The sequence below is a fragment of the Neodiprion virginianus genome, chromosome 7, assembly GCF_021901495.1.
Source record: "Neodiprion virginianus isolate iyNeoVirg1 chromosome 7, iyNeoVirg1.1, whole genome shotgun sequence".
NCBI classification, from domain to species: Eukaryota; Metazoa; Arthropoda; class Insecta; order Hymenoptera; family Diprionidae; genus Neodiprion; species Neodiprion virginianus.
The window spans coordinates 15,227,236-15,245,646 of NC_060883.1; the positions used below are offsets into that span (position 1 = coordinate 15,227,236).

The window sequence follows — 18,411 nt, forward strand, 5'->3', positions numbered from 1 at the left end:
ATGAATACAAAAAATAAACGAAATTTGATTTTATCAATTACAAACAACTGGTCGGGACAATTTTCAAGGGCGGAATTCTTTGCCACCCACCTGGAAAATTCGAGAACTGTCGGAATACTACTCGAACTTTTATTTTTCATGGTTCTGGAGACCAGCATCTCACAAAATTTTTTTTTTTGACATCCTAGTGAACACCTTATCAGAGTCTCAAATAAATTCATAAACATTGTGTTCTTTACTTCAGTTAATTTTCAATTAACCTTAAGATAGATTTTATTACCTATTTAATATTTTTTAAGCACTTCCGTAATTTTCATCGACTAAAATCGAGTTTAATATTTTGGATGAAATTAAAAAAAATAGTGTCACCATCAACACAATGTTTAATATGTTTTCCGCTAGATGCAAAATGTTTCAGAATCTCTTTGGATATCTTCACTTGATAACTCTAGACTTACGTTTTAATGAATTCAAAAATTTCTCAGCTCGAAAATCCTAAAATGAAACTCGTTGTGAGCCCAACCTCTAAATTATTGGAATTGGGAATAGAATTTTTCGGGATTTTCAAAAACTAAGAATGTTTGAAGATTCATAACTTGACTGACTTGATAAAAAATATTGAAAAAAAATTGAAGGTCTCAGAGAATCTACTATCGGCCATATAAACTTAACATATCTAGGTGAATATAAACGATATATATGTCTATCCGATTGATATTCCTTTTCCCGTTGTATACTTTCTGCGTACACATATTCAGTGTGCGGAATGTTTCAATGTTTTATTGTCAGTCCAGAATAATGACGGTACGTTGGCAACGATCTGCACGCGACAGTTGGATATGAAGAACTTCTCTTACCAGCGTGGTCAGTAGCTTAGTCCATAATTTATGAAATTGCGGTTACCCCCGTTCCTACTTGTGCCCGGAAAAAAAATAATAAATAAATAAAAAAAAAAAAAATATTAACCCAGGGCCGACAGTCTTTATCCATCTTCAGTCAAGGAAGAGTATAGCTTAGATAATACAATTCTGGACTGCACACTGCCCATGGTGCCTGCGCTATACTGTCATGGCATTTGCAGTTGAATAACCTGATATGGGGGGGGGGGGGGTTCAAACATCTTAGAATGATAAGGATGAGGTAGCCAGGAAGAGTATTTCTGATACCAGATATAAGCTTGCGGTGGTAGAAATACACTAGTTAATAAAAAAGGAAAAGCTAATTTTTTGTCATGCTTCGCACATGCTTTCGTTTCATACCTAAGCATAAGGTACTATGAAATATAACAGTAAAAAAAGAAAACCCATTTTCTTTAAAAAGTCTTTTTTTTTTTTTGTTTCTATTAAAAAAAAAATTGACAACTTGTTACGTCCAGCGTACCGCCATATGTCTTCCCCGTCTTTTCGCTACTCGCTAACCTTCCCACATTTCTCATAGTTATCTTACGGTCTTTTCTTGCAATCACGTTATTCAGTTAATTCTATTTCCCATTATTCCGAATTTTTACATCTTTCGTGTATCCACATTTTTGTCTAAAAATTTGATTTTAACTCCAACATTCGATACATATTTTCTATTCCATCAAGTACACGTGCAATCCATTTCGGACAGGTCAACTTCCATTCCATCCTTCAAATAACAAAATATCAATTGCAATTCCAACATTCGAAAAATCCACTACGTTCAACTGCACATTCAAATTCCTCACTATTGCAATAAAGCATGACACATTCAATCATAAGCCTTCCTTATATCAATACTTATTCCTTCTTCCATTCCTTGACTCGAGAACAGCGCCGACATCGGACCTAAGGGTATCCGAAACAACATCTCGGGTGGGTATAGCGATATATAATAACTTTCTGATACGCTTTGCTCTTCTTTTATACAAATACGTTGAATTATCTCGTTTTGACGTACGGAAAAAATCTGCACGCATATTCCTTGGTATCTCTTCTCTACCACGAATTTTGAACATCAATTGGTTCAAAATAAACAGTCTACGTGCTGTCAATATTGTGTGAAATGTATACATACGTGAGGATAGATCGTCCACTTATACATAGTAATCGTTAACTAGTTAGTGAGGGTAGTTATAATACTTTTACGTGATAAACCATCAATAATAATGTCAAATACAGATTCTGTCACATATTTAGCTATTCTGATGTAATGAAACATTTTTAACATTTTTATGTTAATACTTGTGCATGTAAGATCCAAAAAATATGTAATTTAGCTAACAGCAAAAAACCATATTGACCAGTGATATCGGACGATAATCTGTATAATTCGTAGATCAATCGTTGGGGTGTAAGCAATGCTCCCGTTGGTTTCAATCATTATGAATAAGGCTTACTCAGCGGTCATTTTATTCTTCGTAGACTTTTCTTGCTGCACTATTCAACTTTTGATAAAGCGGTAACGCGCTACTATAAATAATGAATGTGTAAAAAAACATGAGAGCATCACTGTATTTCTAGAAGCTGTGATCAGGAGATAGGGGAAAAGCTAGCGTACAATAAGTTCAAGTGTCACACCGTGACACCAGCCTCCACCAATGGGGTTAAATTATGTTGAAACGCTATGATGGTATTCAACGAAGTGATCAAATCATATTTTAGTTTTCTTCATTCCTGAGTATAAGTTGAAGGATTCGTCGCAAGAGGCAGTCTTCATTCCTGAGTATAGAACTCATTTCAAACTTTGGAAAGTGAAAATGTTTGCAATCGGGCTTGTTTGTTGACTCAAACAAGTTCGCAAAATTTATGTTAAAATAGAGAAAACATGGGATTTAAATATCATAACCTCAGAGTTAGTGAAAATCAATTGTGTATTTAAACGATTTCAATATTCTAGAGAAAATAAACTGTATAATACGATTTGCTCACTTCATCCGCACTGTGACCTCTTCTGAAGACGTATATGTAGGTGAGATGCAAGCAGCCCCCTGACACTCATCACTGCTCGTATACTAAAAAATTGTACGCGTTTTGTCCCAGTTTTTTAGTTCCTCTACGTGGCGCTAGTTGACTTCTGACACGCTCGCTGCCCTCGCTAACCGCGCGCAAACTTGTCTGACAACTACTAGCGCCACTAGTGGCGGAAATTGGCGGCAGAATCGAGGGACATTTTGCGAACCACTTTTAGCAACGTGTGTAAGGGGGCTGGATGCAAGCATAGTGGGCTCCTTAAGGAATTAAGGCTCCAAATTATGGAAATCTGAATTGATAGATATTAGAGTTTTGACCAAAAAACGAAAGTCTGCTAACATGCGTATATTTTCAGTGTCCAAAAATCGAAAACATAGTGGGCCTCAGCAGAGAAAATGGTCCCTTTCCTCTAAATTTGTTGTATTTTTGTCATGATTCATAAAACTTGTGAATTTTCCTATTCATTTGTCTTGGAATACTTTTACCATGAAATTATTTAATTAGGATGAAAATTGGTAAATTATCAACTAATTATTATGGGATACGTGAAATAAATAAAGATTGAGAACTTTTCAAAAATTTGAAAAAGTGCAACAATTTTTTTTGGGGGTAAGCACTTTGCCGGCCTCATCCCTATAACTTTAATTACTGAATTAATGATCGGTTGTTAGTATAGATGGTGGGTCATTAGTGGGAGTCACTAGTGGCACTTTTAAACTCCGTGCGAAATTTAACATAGGTGCCCTATATGGTGGCTTCTCCCCTATCTCGTACTACTCTTACGTACAGGTCTTGCAATTCAGTAGAATTTCAAAAGTGGGGGTGACTTCAGCATTGAAGCCATTTTCAACTAGTAATGTTAACACTTATCGCAAGTGTCGCTGTCATCGAGATATGATGTTTTGAAAGTACTATGGACAATACACAGTTGTAATTTGCACATATAACGCTCCTGCTCCTATTATCGTTGGTGTCACACACACTTGCTTACAGGCATCCTTTGATTGCGGAGATCCTAATAGCTTTAACCCTTAACTGCCACACTGGGGTCCAATCCCATATGGAATATATATAATTCCAGAGAAGTGTAGTAGGTAAGGGTTAAGATAAACAACAAAATCTAACTTCGATAAGAGAACCTTTATTGAATATTAGAGACTGTAAGATGCTAATATTCATCCGCTTGCGTGTTGCATCTTCTCACTAAATAAACTGGTGAATTGTTGTACAGATTCGAAAAATCAACTTCCAATCACAGCATTAGAGATTGATATGATAGTGTTGTTCTTTGAAACACTTTGAAACTCGGCCATGCAATCTTTTGTACATTTTACGTTGGACGACTGTTAGTAATTCCAATTTTTCACTAAAATATGTAAATACATGAATATATAAAAAAGTAATGTTAATGCATTCAACACCTCCATATATCTAATATTCTTATATTGCCCCCAATCATCTATTCCAATAATTGGCGGCGTTGACTGAAGATTGTCAAACACAGCCAACTAAGTGGGACCTTTCGAAACCGAGCGCAACTAGGCGGGAGATCGTGGGGAGGTTCGGGACAGAAATTATATACCGTTGCCAACTAAATTAACATTTCAGTCCTGTAAGCGATTCACGGTAAACTGTTACTGCAATCTCTGTACTCCCTCATTTGCTTCGAAACTGTACTCTTTACTGATTGCCTGTAGCAATTTTCAAGCAACGAACCATGCTTTCCCCCCTTCCAGAGCAAACTACGCAGCATGCGAATAACCTAAAGAGTGTCTGACATTCGAGTGAGACACAGATAATGTCCAACATTGTAATTTTTTATCTGCTTTTGATAACATGCTAGTGATTATATTACCCACTAGGGTGGTCCTTCAGTCGGTTTTTTCGATTTTTACCCATTTGCCGCCCAGATTGGTTCCGAATAAGTCAAAAATATCTGTGTAAAATTTGAGCCTCCTGGTTCAACTGGAAGGGGTGCCTGTAAGCACGAACTTTTTCTCATTTGAATAACATGAGCTTTCCTTCTACCTTCAGTCATTAATTTTCTGCAAGAAGTAATATAGACCTAAAAAATCTGTAATTATTTGGATCTAATGTAGATTGTCACAGACCTCCAACGACATGGTTTATGCCACCATGAATCGATGAACTTGGTGTCAAACTGTTTTTTTTTTTTTTACAAATGTATTGAACATTGAGGAAAATTCAACCAGCCCATAACCTAAAGTAAGTAGCACCCAAATTGGCTAATAAAATGCAATATATTCCCAAAAAAGGGGAAAAAAAATTTCACAAGTTCATCGATCCACAGTAGCATGAACAATACTTATACAATACAATACAAACTCGTTGGATGTAGGTGAATTTTATAGCAAATAACAGAAACAATGCACATTAGATCCAAAGAATTACACAATTTATAGGCATATATTACACTTACAGAAAAATAATGGCGGAACGTATGGCAAAATCTCATGTTCTTCAAATGAGAAAAAGTTCGTGATTATAGGCACCCTTTCCAGTTGAGCCAGGAGGCTCAAATTTGAAACTGATTTTACTTATTTTTTTTAATTAAATTGGAACCATTCTGGACGGTGAATGAATAGGAATCAAAAAACCACCATTTGAAGGACCACCCTATTATACATGTATATGAACACCTCTGTGTACGTGGCGACTTTGGCGGCCATCGATGAAATTACTAACCTAGATGTTTTCTAAAGCAAGAACTATATGTCTTAATTAAAGCACTGCGTACACAGAGATAGACTGTGAGATCATCTTCCTGCTTACACTGCGATCACAATAAGTCTATTTTTAGATATGTTATCAGTAACATTGAAAAACTGTGTTTTTTTTTGCGAAAAATTAATTTTCTTCAGGCTTTCGCGAACAAAGAAAATTATTTTTATGAGTCCATCAAAAAGCAGAGATTTTTTCGTAGGGAGCCTAGATTTTCAAAGTGGGATGGTCATGGGATCATTATTCAGCTGAATTTGTGTAAACCGTGTACACAACGCTTCGATTAGCGGACAGGTCAAGACCATGCAAGTATGATTACAAATCGTTTGTGGTGTATCACTTGAAGCTGGGATGAGATACTCGGATTAATTCGAGCATCGACTAGGATCGTAATAGAACTACATCATTCCGAGTTATACAAAAATCGGTTAAAAGTTTTGAATGTCGCATTTCACGATGAAACATGGAAGCGCTAACGATAAAATATTTTTGTCTGCAATAAACAAAACAAGTATTATTCAAGAAAAGTTACCTGTTATGGCCTGTGATGTATGGGCGTTGACTTTCAAAATCATTTTCATCTAATTCCAAAAATTCTGATAAACTAGGCTTGGTCCTTTTTGGTCGGCAGACTAAAATATTGGTAACACTTGTACGTCTTGTCGGGCCAGTTCGAGCAAATGCAACTCCGGAGGGTTGAGAAATCAATTCATGCGGGCTGCCCGAATATGACCCATCATAGCACTCATTTATTGCCACATCTATTCTTGCTCCTTGTGAGATTGGCTGAAACGAATCATACGTGACACATTATTGACTGTTTTCTGTATATTTCAATGCACAATATGTAAATATTCCAGAGTTAAATTGAAGAAATTTTGAGTAATAATATGAACCATTTTGAGTAAAATGACAAAATTGGAAGATGAGAACTTACCACGTATGTAAATGTGAACCGTGAGTGACACAATTTAAGATGCTTTAGGAGCGAATATAGTTTCCCACAGTCTAACGAACACCAAGGGCAGTGAAGATCCTCGCAAGCCTCTGTTTGTTGTCGACTATTATTATTGTATAAAAATTGGTATACTATTTGCTGAGTAGATGACATATCCATTTTTTCAATAGATAAAGACAATTTTGTAGGTGTTAATGGACTAGAATTAGGCAGTGTTGAGTTATTATTGTTACTGTGATTAGCTGGAAAACGGTCCAATGCACCTGTAATTAAGAAAATTAAATTTGTAAATATTGCATTTTATCTGCAATTGACTTTTTTTTGTGAAAGAACCTTATAACCTTCAAGCATCTATTCTTACATAAAAAAAAATATATATATGCAAAACTTATATGGGACTTATACCCAACATATATTTGATATAAGCCAAGCGAAAAATGTATATTCTCGCATTGATCACTTTTATTTAAAATCTATACGGCATGTCATGAACCTGTACGGCATATAATACACAAGTATGCAATGTATGAAAACCATATATGATTACGCAAAATAATGGTATATTATATTTTAAGTGCGGCAAATGGACGATTTCTGACGAGTGTGAAGTTTGTAGCGTGAACTACAAAAGTGAGTGCTGCATTTACACGAATACGCATACGAATTAGGCGGCGTGAGCTGAAAGCGAGTGCTGCAATAGCATTTGTGCAAGTACAATTGTGTGAACGCAGCATGAGCCAAGGCGAGCACCTGCAAAGGAAAGTTTGATTTGAGAAGTTACGAAGATACCACTTATAGCGCGCAAATTGCGGTTAGCTAACTTATGCACTATGACACAGTGCGTAAAATTGAGTTGTTCGAAAGTGTGCGTGTGTCATAGAAAGCCGCGGTGTGTAAAATTAGCATTTCGATTGTGCGTATGCACCAACGTTGTTTTACCACACTATTCCGAAATCAGGGACTTTAAGCTCGTTCCACAATCTTCAAAAATCGAACCCTCCAAGTCAATACCAGAAAATAAACTATTTACAAACAGTCAGTGGCTGCAGCATTGGGCGTGAGTTACCATACTTGAATTTTGCATGCTAGTAGTGGTATCTTCGGTACTTATCAAACCAAACTTTCCGTACACGTGATGCCAAAGAAAATCATGTGTGATAAATGCAGATTGGTGAAATGTACTTCGTATAATTGTAGCACTCGTACAGATATCTCTCAATCTCTGCATTTGTTATAAAATGTACTATTCTGACGAATTCTTTCTTTTCATGCAGGCTGCTTGAATTATTAATTGTTAAAACTCACCGTTTCCTGGCCTGTTCTCTTTATTGTCTCCATTAGGAAGCGGATGGATGGGCGGTGGCCTATCCACTAAACCATTACTTGGCTCTGTCGTCCAGCTGAGTCTGAACTTTAACGTCGGCCCACGACTGAATACTTCAAACGGACCACACTGCAATAAAGTAAGTTTCGTTGGTATTGCCACTAGCACAGAATAAACAATATCCAATTTTTCTTTACTGCATGCAACGAGAGAACAGCCACGATTCGAGATTCATATTATCATTTTCGATACAGAGCCTTTAAACTGCATTAGTGGTATTATAGCCACTGTATTAATTGTACAATTCACGTATGGAACAGTATCAAAATCGTTCCCAACAGTAAGAACGTTGCACCAATTATTTCAAGATGAAGTGCAATCATTTCCTACAGGACAAGAAATTCTTAAAATAGGTTTCTACAGATGATTGCTTAACCGGTTAATCTAGTTTAGAAGATGCAGTATAGATAAGAGAGAAACTTTGACAAGCCTGCTGAAAGTAAGCAGGTTCAACTTGTGTAAGTAGGCATTAAATGACGTGAGGTTACTGCAAGTAATCTGAAAAGAATCACCTCACCTATTTTTCTGCTCCGATTTTGGATTCATCATAGACTAAATATTTTAGACATCAATTGGTCTCAAACAGACAAAACAGCCCAAGTTCTAAAACTAATTGAACCTCAAGTTCCGATCAATGAAATTTGACTAAAAGTTAAATTAACTGCTGATATTGCAATTTGCAATGATTCAAATATACCCGCTAAATGAGCAAAACGAGAGCGGATGAGAGTTGACCCATGGAGTGGGACACGTGATGTGAGTCTTCACTAATTTCGAATATAGTCAGAAGAAGCGAGGCTTTTGGTCAACGACTCTCTTGGAGGAAGAAGGAGGTTCCCGTCTTCCGTAATCAAACATCAGATACCGAAGATCGACGAACGTCTTATCAAAGCAAAGTTACCATAAAGATAGACATTTAAAATTCAAACAGTAAAAACTCCAAAAGCCAAATCAAAATTCAGGAGAGACGATTTAAAAGGGAGAAACAAAATCAAACAAGTGAAATCCAAAAATAAAGTGTATCGATGAAAGACAATTATTTCCAATCGTTTACAATTTTAACAATATACACTATTTCAAAGAATTTACACTTGGAACGAATGAATGACAGAATAGACGAATGAATGAATTTTAAACGTAATGACGGCTCATATTTTATACATTGATAAAGAAAAGAATTTGTACTATATTCGTCGTACCTTATGAAATATGCGAAAAGTTTATTCGTTAAGTAGGTCAAATTTTAAATTTCAACAAATTCTTATAAATTCGATTATGAATTCCTGAAAAGCGAATATAATCTGCGTAGCTACTGATTTCAAGAGTATCAAATTATCGAATTATGGCTGAAAATTGTAGTGATGTATTCTTTTACTTCTGGAACGCTTTTCGACTTAGTTTGATCTATTGAAACTTCAGGTACATAAAAGTTCGCGATTGAAATGCCCAAGTCCAAAAAATGAACAATGCTATCGCAAATCGCACTATATTATGACCCATTAGTCACGTAGGATCAATATATCTCAAGGCCAAGATCCTGACAAGTGACAAAGGAGTCGTGTGTGAAGTATGACTGGGACGAATCCATTCTCCCAAAACATTATTACAGCTTGGGCTGAGTATAAGACCCAATTGAGGCTGCTGGATCAGTTTTCAATACCAAGAAATATTATTATCCGTAATATGCAGAATAGATACTCTCAAGGGAGTTTGGCAAATGAGACTACATGATTATAGTGGCATATACATATTACATACGCGTGGCTCAAAATATACGAAACATATGTGTACAGTCGCAAAGACGGACAATCTTTGGCAAAGTATGATATGCACATTGGCAATACCAATTACCGGTATGCAAGATTAGACCACCACAAGGCAGGATTAGACTACACAAATCCTCGATTGATGACGACAGAATACTGACGGTCGAGTAAAGGATAGGAGCGTTGCAAGATGTGATGACAGAAGTAAAGTGATATTCATAGGGTGACACGTAAACAGAAGATTTGATGCTATTGCCGAAAAATTAGGAACGGAGGGCACGTGGCAGTGGGTTAACCAAGCGTGATAAAAAATATTGGGACACGAACTTGAGAACTACACTGCCATTAGTCAGGAGTCGATGCCAGGAATGCCTCAACCAAGAATCAACACTTTGATTCTCGAGAATGGTAGATTGACCAAAAGATTGGCTCATCTCCAATGACCCTAGACGTATTATGGGATGAATTGCTTCAGTTACTACAGTCAGCGTCGGGAAACATGGATTAGAAATGATGGGGCGTTTTGTTCATGTGCCTCACCACTAGGGCGGTATATTTGGAACTATCCGCCTCAACAACTATCGATCCTATGTTATGGCTATGAATCATATATGGTAGCACAACGTAGATCACGGATGGTCAGGTACTCAGGTATTGGAACTGAGCTACATTCGAAAAAAACTAGCTACAGACAGCAGAGTCGTACTTTGCAAGTTATTGGTTCATTGCTTCTTGAATTATCTTGCAACTCAAGTTGGAAAACGTGGTTTTGAAAACAACGGAGTGTGCGTTGGGTGAAAATAGTAGAATCTGTAAAAGGAGGAAAAGTAGGTCTCTGTACTCCGAGCATAAAATTTCAATATGAGTCAAAAGCAAGCGGATACGCAAGTGAAGACATATATTGCAAATATAATAAAATGACAAAAACAACTTAATTTGGATGAAACTTATAAATAGTTCCATAAGATGGTTCCGTCAATTTTGTGAATTTGTCAACATTTACTTTGGGAACACTTTCTTCAAGCATCTCAACTGATTTAAGCCATATGGGTAAACCATATATTTGAATCGTATTCTCTAAAAAGTATGAAGATCCTAGCAGCATGAGCGAGAGAGAATTCTTCGAGCTCTTTTGACCATATCTGGATAGTTATCAAATCCAAAGGCTAACTTCTGAGAAGATTCTGTAATTAAATCAAATGCAATGAAGAGGCTTTGAATGTTAAAGAACATCTGAGATTATAGATCCGTATCCCATAGATTTCATTGAGTGATTTTTTGAAGTTTACAACTGACCAAAGTAGATGAGGATTTGAATTTAAATCCCCAGCATTACGGTGAAGACCTGAACGACAACTCATAGAAATTATGAGACGGACCACGTCATTTAGGCGCCGAATCGGCGAACTGAGGTTTAAACTCGGCCCGACTACTCGTGGGCAAACTTTCCTGCAAATTTCGTTACTTCTGTTGAGAATGCTGGTGTTTCTATTGAATACCCTAAGACGGCTGGGGACGCATAATGATAGTCCCTAATCCATCCCCCCCTTGTTCCATACACGCCTTACAGATCATGGGGACATACCCTATCGGATATGGCGGGTGTTAGTGGTGATTAGTATTATTATTACAATATTTCACGTAAGTTTGTAAAACGTTCCGAAAATCCGATGAATTATGGATTTTGCGTATAAATGCATGATAAATTTCAGATGTGTTGATTTTACAACATGGCCGTCCAGTGATTATTATTAGTCCAAAAGTAATCAAATTTTCGGATAAGAAATACGATTTTAATATATGTATAAGATTACCTCCTTAATCTCAGTGATACATTCCCAGGAACTGTGTTTTTTAGGGCTGGCACGGACATTTGTTTGAACCTCTTGTAAACCTAATTCATAATCACCGTCCGTTAATAGGCAGCGATTGTGTTTGTCGTATACGATAAGCTCGGAGCCGTATAGTTTGATTTCTTCTCCACCATTCTTTATCGAACCGTTGATAGACTTACGCCGTTTTTGGGCAGGTTCTGTAAAAAATCACATCGGTTGCACAACATGTTAGAGCATTAGTGGAAAATTCAAGTGCTTGAAAAGAACACCCTTTTTAAACGAAAGCTCACGGAGGACATCAAAAAGTTAAAGGCCGCAACTTGTTACAAGAATATTACGTCATTTTTAATGAGATTCTGAGAACAATGTTGCTAAAATATTCACTGCTATTTGTTTACAGTAGTTTTATCATTTTAATCTTCTTACTTTGCCGTATTCAGAAAGGAAAAGAAATTTATTATAATCACCCAGAAAATGAATAGTCGAGCTTTAACTACGTCTTGATGTGTTGAGGTCGAGAAAATAATTGCCCTTGTGTGCTATGTACAGTTTACAATTTATCTGCATTCTCGAAATGAACTTCAAATGAATTGAAACAAGCAAGCAAAAAATTCACCAGACATTCATTCGAAAATGTTCGGAAGCAGACTCGACTTCAGAACATGCAAATTCTGTGAAACTTTAACTTGTGATTTTTGGACCGAGTACAATAACTTACTCTCATTTTCGAAAACAGCGAAGTGAGAAGTCTAAAAACGAGTATCAAGAAAAAAACACTTTGTCGTATCATTCTCATAATTTGCTTTCAGATTTCCACAGAATTGATGATTTTAAAAAATGTCCTGTTTTTGTCATTATTGTAACAATAAGGAAATTTTTAGTGAATATATTCTAATAATTAATTTATCATATCTAGAATACGACATGAAAATTAAATAGTAAAGATTATACGTAAGTGTACGTGAAAATTAAAAAAAGTGGTGCATTTACGAAAGAAAGCATTGATGTCTTATTTTAGTCACAAATATATTATGAGCCACGATAAAATTTCCAATTGGCATTTTCGTAATACAAGTAAATATGTTCTCACCATCTAAATCACAGTTGGAAATAAGGCAGCTGTTGTTTGACATACAATAAACCCGTAGAAGCAGCATGTATGTTTTGACAATGTGGCCGTTGCTTAAACTAAATGATTCGTTTGGAATTGAAATGGTTGGTGCTTTCGGAGGGGGCTGATCTTCTGACGGGTTGATCGGTACTTCACTCGTACCAACGGAAACCTGTAACCATAACCACTTAAATTGCTTAAAATAGATGATTCACAGATTTTTTAAACGGTATTTTGCTGAATCGGACAAGTCTTTTAGTACCGTGAATTTTCTGTCAAAACTGATATTCTCATGCAGGAAGGTGACCAATAAGTATGTTTCTTCAACAACGGAGCAAAAACGCTCATTGTCGCTCCGATCGAATGGATCGAAAACGGGCGATTCTCGGTCAGTGAATCGCGAAGGATTGAAAACGTTCAAACTATGTGATTGACATGATGCTAGTAGTACCAACGGAAGGTGGTTCGTAGTTGGCTAATGCCGTTGTGACCCTAGATAGAAGCGGAGCGACATCTGACGACAAATCCAACTACCAGCACTTACTCATTGGGGGGAGGCCACTCGTATTGTTCATATAGTTGTGAATATTAAATTTGGTGAAACTTGAAAAATTGGGAAAATTATGATAGCCAGTTATTTTAAATGTGTATTTTCAAGAAACTTCAATAAATTGTTCGTATAGCTTTGAGATAGAAGTCATATTTGAGTTGGGGGTCGCCCCTCCCCCACCCCGGGGGGACTACGCTCCCTGGACCCGCAGCCACTTCTGTGCGCCCTTTGCCCAAGTCGCCAAACTAATCTGGTGATTTACACTGACCTGAGAATCAGCCGCTACGCAAAAACTCGCGTTCGCTCCGCTGTTCAAGAAAATAGCATGTGAATCTCGAGGAAAAACAAGCGTTTGCGCCAGTTTTCGCTCTCGATGCACAATGTAATATTGTTTAGCCTATAGATAGACAGCCTAAGTGTCAACTTACGTGTGCACTGCCATTCTGAAAAAAAAAAAAAAACACAAAGGTAAGCGAATGGGAGCTTCGAAAATGATTGGTCTAGAAAGTGCTCCAAAGATCACATGGTTATGAAGGAATAGTAAAAAATTTTATGTATAAGAGTGAATGAAGTAGAGCTCAAAGCGATTAATTCACGGTGTGTTGGATTGCAGATAACTTCATCAAATATCTCGAATAGTTAAGGAAATACTGGTGTACATTACATTCGTAGTTTGAAATTAGAAAAAAACCGATACTTCTTACACTCGTAATTTATAATTCAAATTTTTTTTAATTACAAAGTACCGATGCACCTAATTAGTAATTTCGATGTAATTAATTCCACAAAATAATTATTGGTGCCCAACACTGCGTGGAACTGAACAGTGTTCCAAGAGGTTCGTAACTGATTGAATTCAAACCCTTGAAACTTTCAAGTGATTTGAAACGAGAATCATTAGATCGTTAACAAAATTCTACGTTTTTATCGTCAAGCGGACACCCAAGTGCAGAAAGTATCACCATGTAAGTGAATAATCTAGGAAAGACTCCATTGTTCCAGTCTTATGAAAATATAGCCTTGAAACATTAATATCATTGAATTTTAACGCCCAACCAAGATAAAAGTTGAACTTCGTCTCCTCGCTGAGCAGCAGCGAGCCTGAGCTTGACTGAGCGGCTTCTACCAAAGACCACTCAATATTTCCCAGTAACCGAAACTTTAAAACAGTTTTCTTGTACAAGGAATTGATTAATACTTAAATATGCCACTATAAGATACATCAGAATAAGATGAAAACCAAAACCTCATGTGGCATATCACTGGATCAAGTTTTGTTCAACCACAGACTATACAAATCCCCTTTCTACAAAATGATGAGCTATTCCTGTCGTATTAAGTCTTTGTTTGAACTGGTTTGGTTGTTTCTTGTGACTAGCGAGTCTGCTGATCAATTAGAATAGTAAAAATTGATTACATTCAAATAGAAGTAATAAAACATACCTAATACCGTTCAAAAATTAGTTTCAAATTAACAAGTTACTAGAAATATTCTCAGTCACAGTACCTACACAAATATGATGGCAAAATTCTTAAAGAATCCTAGGTTTTCCCCAGAACAAGACATTGTATCTTGGGAGTTTGGATGCTAGATGGGCATATCGGCGAATCCTGGTGCATATCTGTAAGGTAGCAATTTCAGGAACCAGAATGGAAGTGGCAATCAATGGCAAAAGTGATTGAGTATCCGCAAATAGTCGACTGTCATCCAGTCGATTCATTTTATGAAGTTTTGTGTAATTCAACATATCATGAAGCAATAGGATTATTATCTATTCTTTGCAGTCAGGTAGTACTAGTTTTTCAGTAAATTTCTATGAGCAAGAGATCTTTGAAGCACTTGTTACACAAGTGACTTTTGAAATCAATGCCCGATAATATCTCTCCGCTTATTTTTAAGAATGGTAGAACACTCCTAAAATGACACCTTAGCCTTGCCTATTTGTGGACAAAAAATATGACCTCGCTGGTTGCATGCTCGCAGGCAGCTTCCAACTTTAGGTATAACAACAATACTCTGTATACATAAACCATGCGTATAGTTATCCAAAAATTTTATAGGTTGAATTCGTCTCAGTTTGATATATCGAATTCGATCCATGAAAGAAATTCCGTTACCGTTTCATAGGACCTAACGCGTATGGAAATGTGTCTAAACCAGCACTGGAACATCTATTCCTAATAACATCAACGTGCACTTTTTATTTTTTAATTCTTTGTTTTTACTGACAGTGAATCAAGAAACAAATGATACGAACATATAACGTATTAGCAGGGTTCACCTAATAGAGTTATACATTATTCAGTTTAAAGCAATGTTCACCTGACCATTTACCAAGTCAGCAAAATATTGTAATTCATGAAGATGAATGAGATGAAAATAGGGAACCTGTATGCACCTGAAATCTCTATATTCCTCTATTGGACTCGAAAGTAGGATGAAAAATAATGAATTTCCCAAGACAGTTTCTTTTTTCGAGCAACATTAACATTGCAATAATTTTTTCTTTTACACTAATTTTTCTCGGTAAATTTGAACCGGTAACCATTTTGCTGGACCCCTCTATCAGCGCCACCAGGTGACACGTTCGGGCACTATGCTCGGCTGTAAACACCGTCTGCTCCGAGCAAGCCGGAATCCTAACCTGCAATATTAATATTTGAAGCTCTGGAGCATAGTTGGCGTTATCAAAATTGTATTTATCTCAGTAAATAACTTTTAGTTTGGTTAAAATAAAAAGACAACAATGGATTCATCAGCTCTGCATCCAAATTTAGATTGGTACATGTATTGTTTTGCACCATCTTGTAAAAATACAACAAGTTCAACTCCAGAAAAGATATTTATCCGAGTGCCAAATAATGTATTAAAACGGAAGGCTTGGTGCGATGCGAACTACATTTACATGGTGTATAATAAAGTTAGGAATCCGGCTTGCTCGAAGCAGAGAATGTTTACGGCCGAGCATAGTTCCCGAACGTGACACCTGGCGGCGCTGATAGAGGGGTCCAGCAAAATGGCTGCCGATTCAAATTTGCCGAGAAAATTTAGAGAACAAAAAATTATTTTCTGGCGTTAATATGGCTCGTAAAAAAAAACTGTCTTGGGGAATTCATTATTTTTCATTCTACTTTCGAATGAAATTAAAATTAAAAAACATGCAAGTTCCCTATTCAATTAGGAATGCTATAGAAAACAATTACATAATGTTAATTGATTATTTTGCAATTAGTGCACGTGATCGTCAAACTACCTAATATCGGTATGCAGCCGTTCAAACTCATAACATATTAGAAAAACATAAAAAAATAAATGTACTTAAATGAAACGTCGTCAAGCACAATTTAATATCATTGGAAGAATGTGTTCAATAAATCCATCACATGTAAGGCATGATGGGGATCTTCAAGGTTTGGAGTCCTGACAAATTTAAAAGGATGCCATAAACTATGGAAACTGAGGAAATAGAAAATATGTTACCACTTCAAAATTCTAAGGAAATTGGTATACAATAACATGACCTAATAACTGTAAAACAACAAGAAAATCTTTACATTATTTGTGATAGAGTAATTAATAATGATTATAACAATGAATGCATTATTTTTACATTGATAGACCCTCGGTGGTTACGGGAAAATTTTAATTTGTAAAACTCTACGCGGAAAGAATTAAGAAACAAATTCTACTCGAAACTACAGGAAAAGACGGACACATCATGTTTTTCAGTAAAATATAGTTCGTAAAATGCAGAGTTTGATCTCAAAATAATAAAAACCACTGCGTTTCGACTAAAATCTGCTAGATTTATGGTAAAAAATACAGTTGATATGGATATTTTTCACCACAAACCTCTGATGTGTCTCTCTTTTCTTGCGGTTTTGAACAAAATCTGCTCTTTTTTTCTCTCCGTGTAGTTTAGTTATTGAAAAACTATAACAAATTTGCATTCTTGTACTGTGACTTTGATTGGAATTGCGGTAACACTACTACCTAACGGAAATACTTCATGTGACAGATGGTTTACCCGTTCATCATTTAGCTGATTGGTAATTAAATGTCGAGAGTAAATGAAAAGAGTGATTACGTTTTGAAAAAGCGCGTTTCGAGAATACCGTTAAAAAAGATGAAAAAAAAATAAAAATAAAAAAATTAGCGTGTGAAATTTATTTTCCGCTCTTCATGAGTACTTTGATTTGCCATAAAAAAAAATCAGACTGATCAACGCATTTTAACCATCGAAAAAAAAATCACAATAATCAGCTATTTTTCGATTCTCTACACTTGGATGATCCCTTAACAAAACATTTGGAATTTGCAAAATTTGTAATAAATGTTGGTGATCGAATTTTAAATGATATAACTCACAATTTATAGATTCCGTAACGTTATGTAGCAAGAATAGATTTAGACGTTGTGGAATATATGGTACATGCAAAAATTTAGAACCGAAGACAATATAAAGAATTAGCAAGGTCTGCAGGAATTTCTGATGTTGATAATAATATTTTCAAAATTCATGTATACAGAGAATTATACGCAAAATGAAATCCTGTTAAACCTAATATGAAATCACGTGATGAAAAGAGAGATAAACTAAAAAAAAGAAAAGTCTCAGGTTACAAATTCAAACCGCGGTGTAAGTTTAATTTTAAAAAATGATACAGAAAATTTTCCAAGAGTATTTGGGCTTTTACACATAGAACTTACGGAACAATTCCGTATCGCCGATCTAATAATCCCAACTAATATTTGACAAATCGCTACCCGTGATCACGTGAAATAAAATATGAAAACAGCAGACAAATCAATTTTTTTATGTCGAAAACATTTCATACCAATTGTCTATAAATTGGATAACTGTATTTGAAACTCGTATGTTCGAATGGATTGTTTTTTGATCTAGTAAAAGAAGAAAATGAAATGACAAGCGCGCGCGTTTTGTTACTTACGGAAATATTCGGACAGTATGTAGTATTTGTCAAGACTTTTGTACTTATATTAAAGCAATTATTTTTTCGTGCATGCGAGACATTTTAGATAGATGTGTAATGCTAGGAGTAATATTATTATAACTTCCAGGGGCGCTCAAACGCTTTCAAGAGGTTTCAAACTCCTCACATTGTAAATT

The 18,411-nt window shown here is 36.0% G+C and overlaps 1 protein-coding gene across 2 annotated transcripts in view; it reads right to left on the minus strand.

The window, feature by feature from the left end:
* LOC124308358 (polycomb protein suz12-B) overlaps positions 1-18,411 on the minus strand; it is a 60,195-nt gene that overhangs the window by 18,666 nt on the left and 23,118 nt on the right. Inside the window, exons 5-10 of one of the 2 annotated variants that reach the window (XM_046770996.1) lie at positions 13,708-13,722; positions 12,709-12,901; positions 11,598-11,815; positions 7,939-8,086; positions 6,613-6,896; positions 6,208-6,461 (exon numbers count right to left, since the gene is read on the minus strand). In XM_046770996.1, coding sequence (XP_046626952.1) covers positions 6,208-6,461; positions 6,613-6,896; positions 7,939-8,086; positions 11,598-11,815; positions 12,709-12,901; positions 13,708-13,722 — 1,112 coding nt within the window. The remainder of the gene's footprint in view (positions 1-6,207; positions 6,462-6,612; positions 6,897-7,938; positions 8,087-11,597; positions 11,816-12,708; positions 12,902-13,707; positions 13,723-18,411) is intronic. The other variant, XM_046770997.1, reaches the window with a different exon arrangement.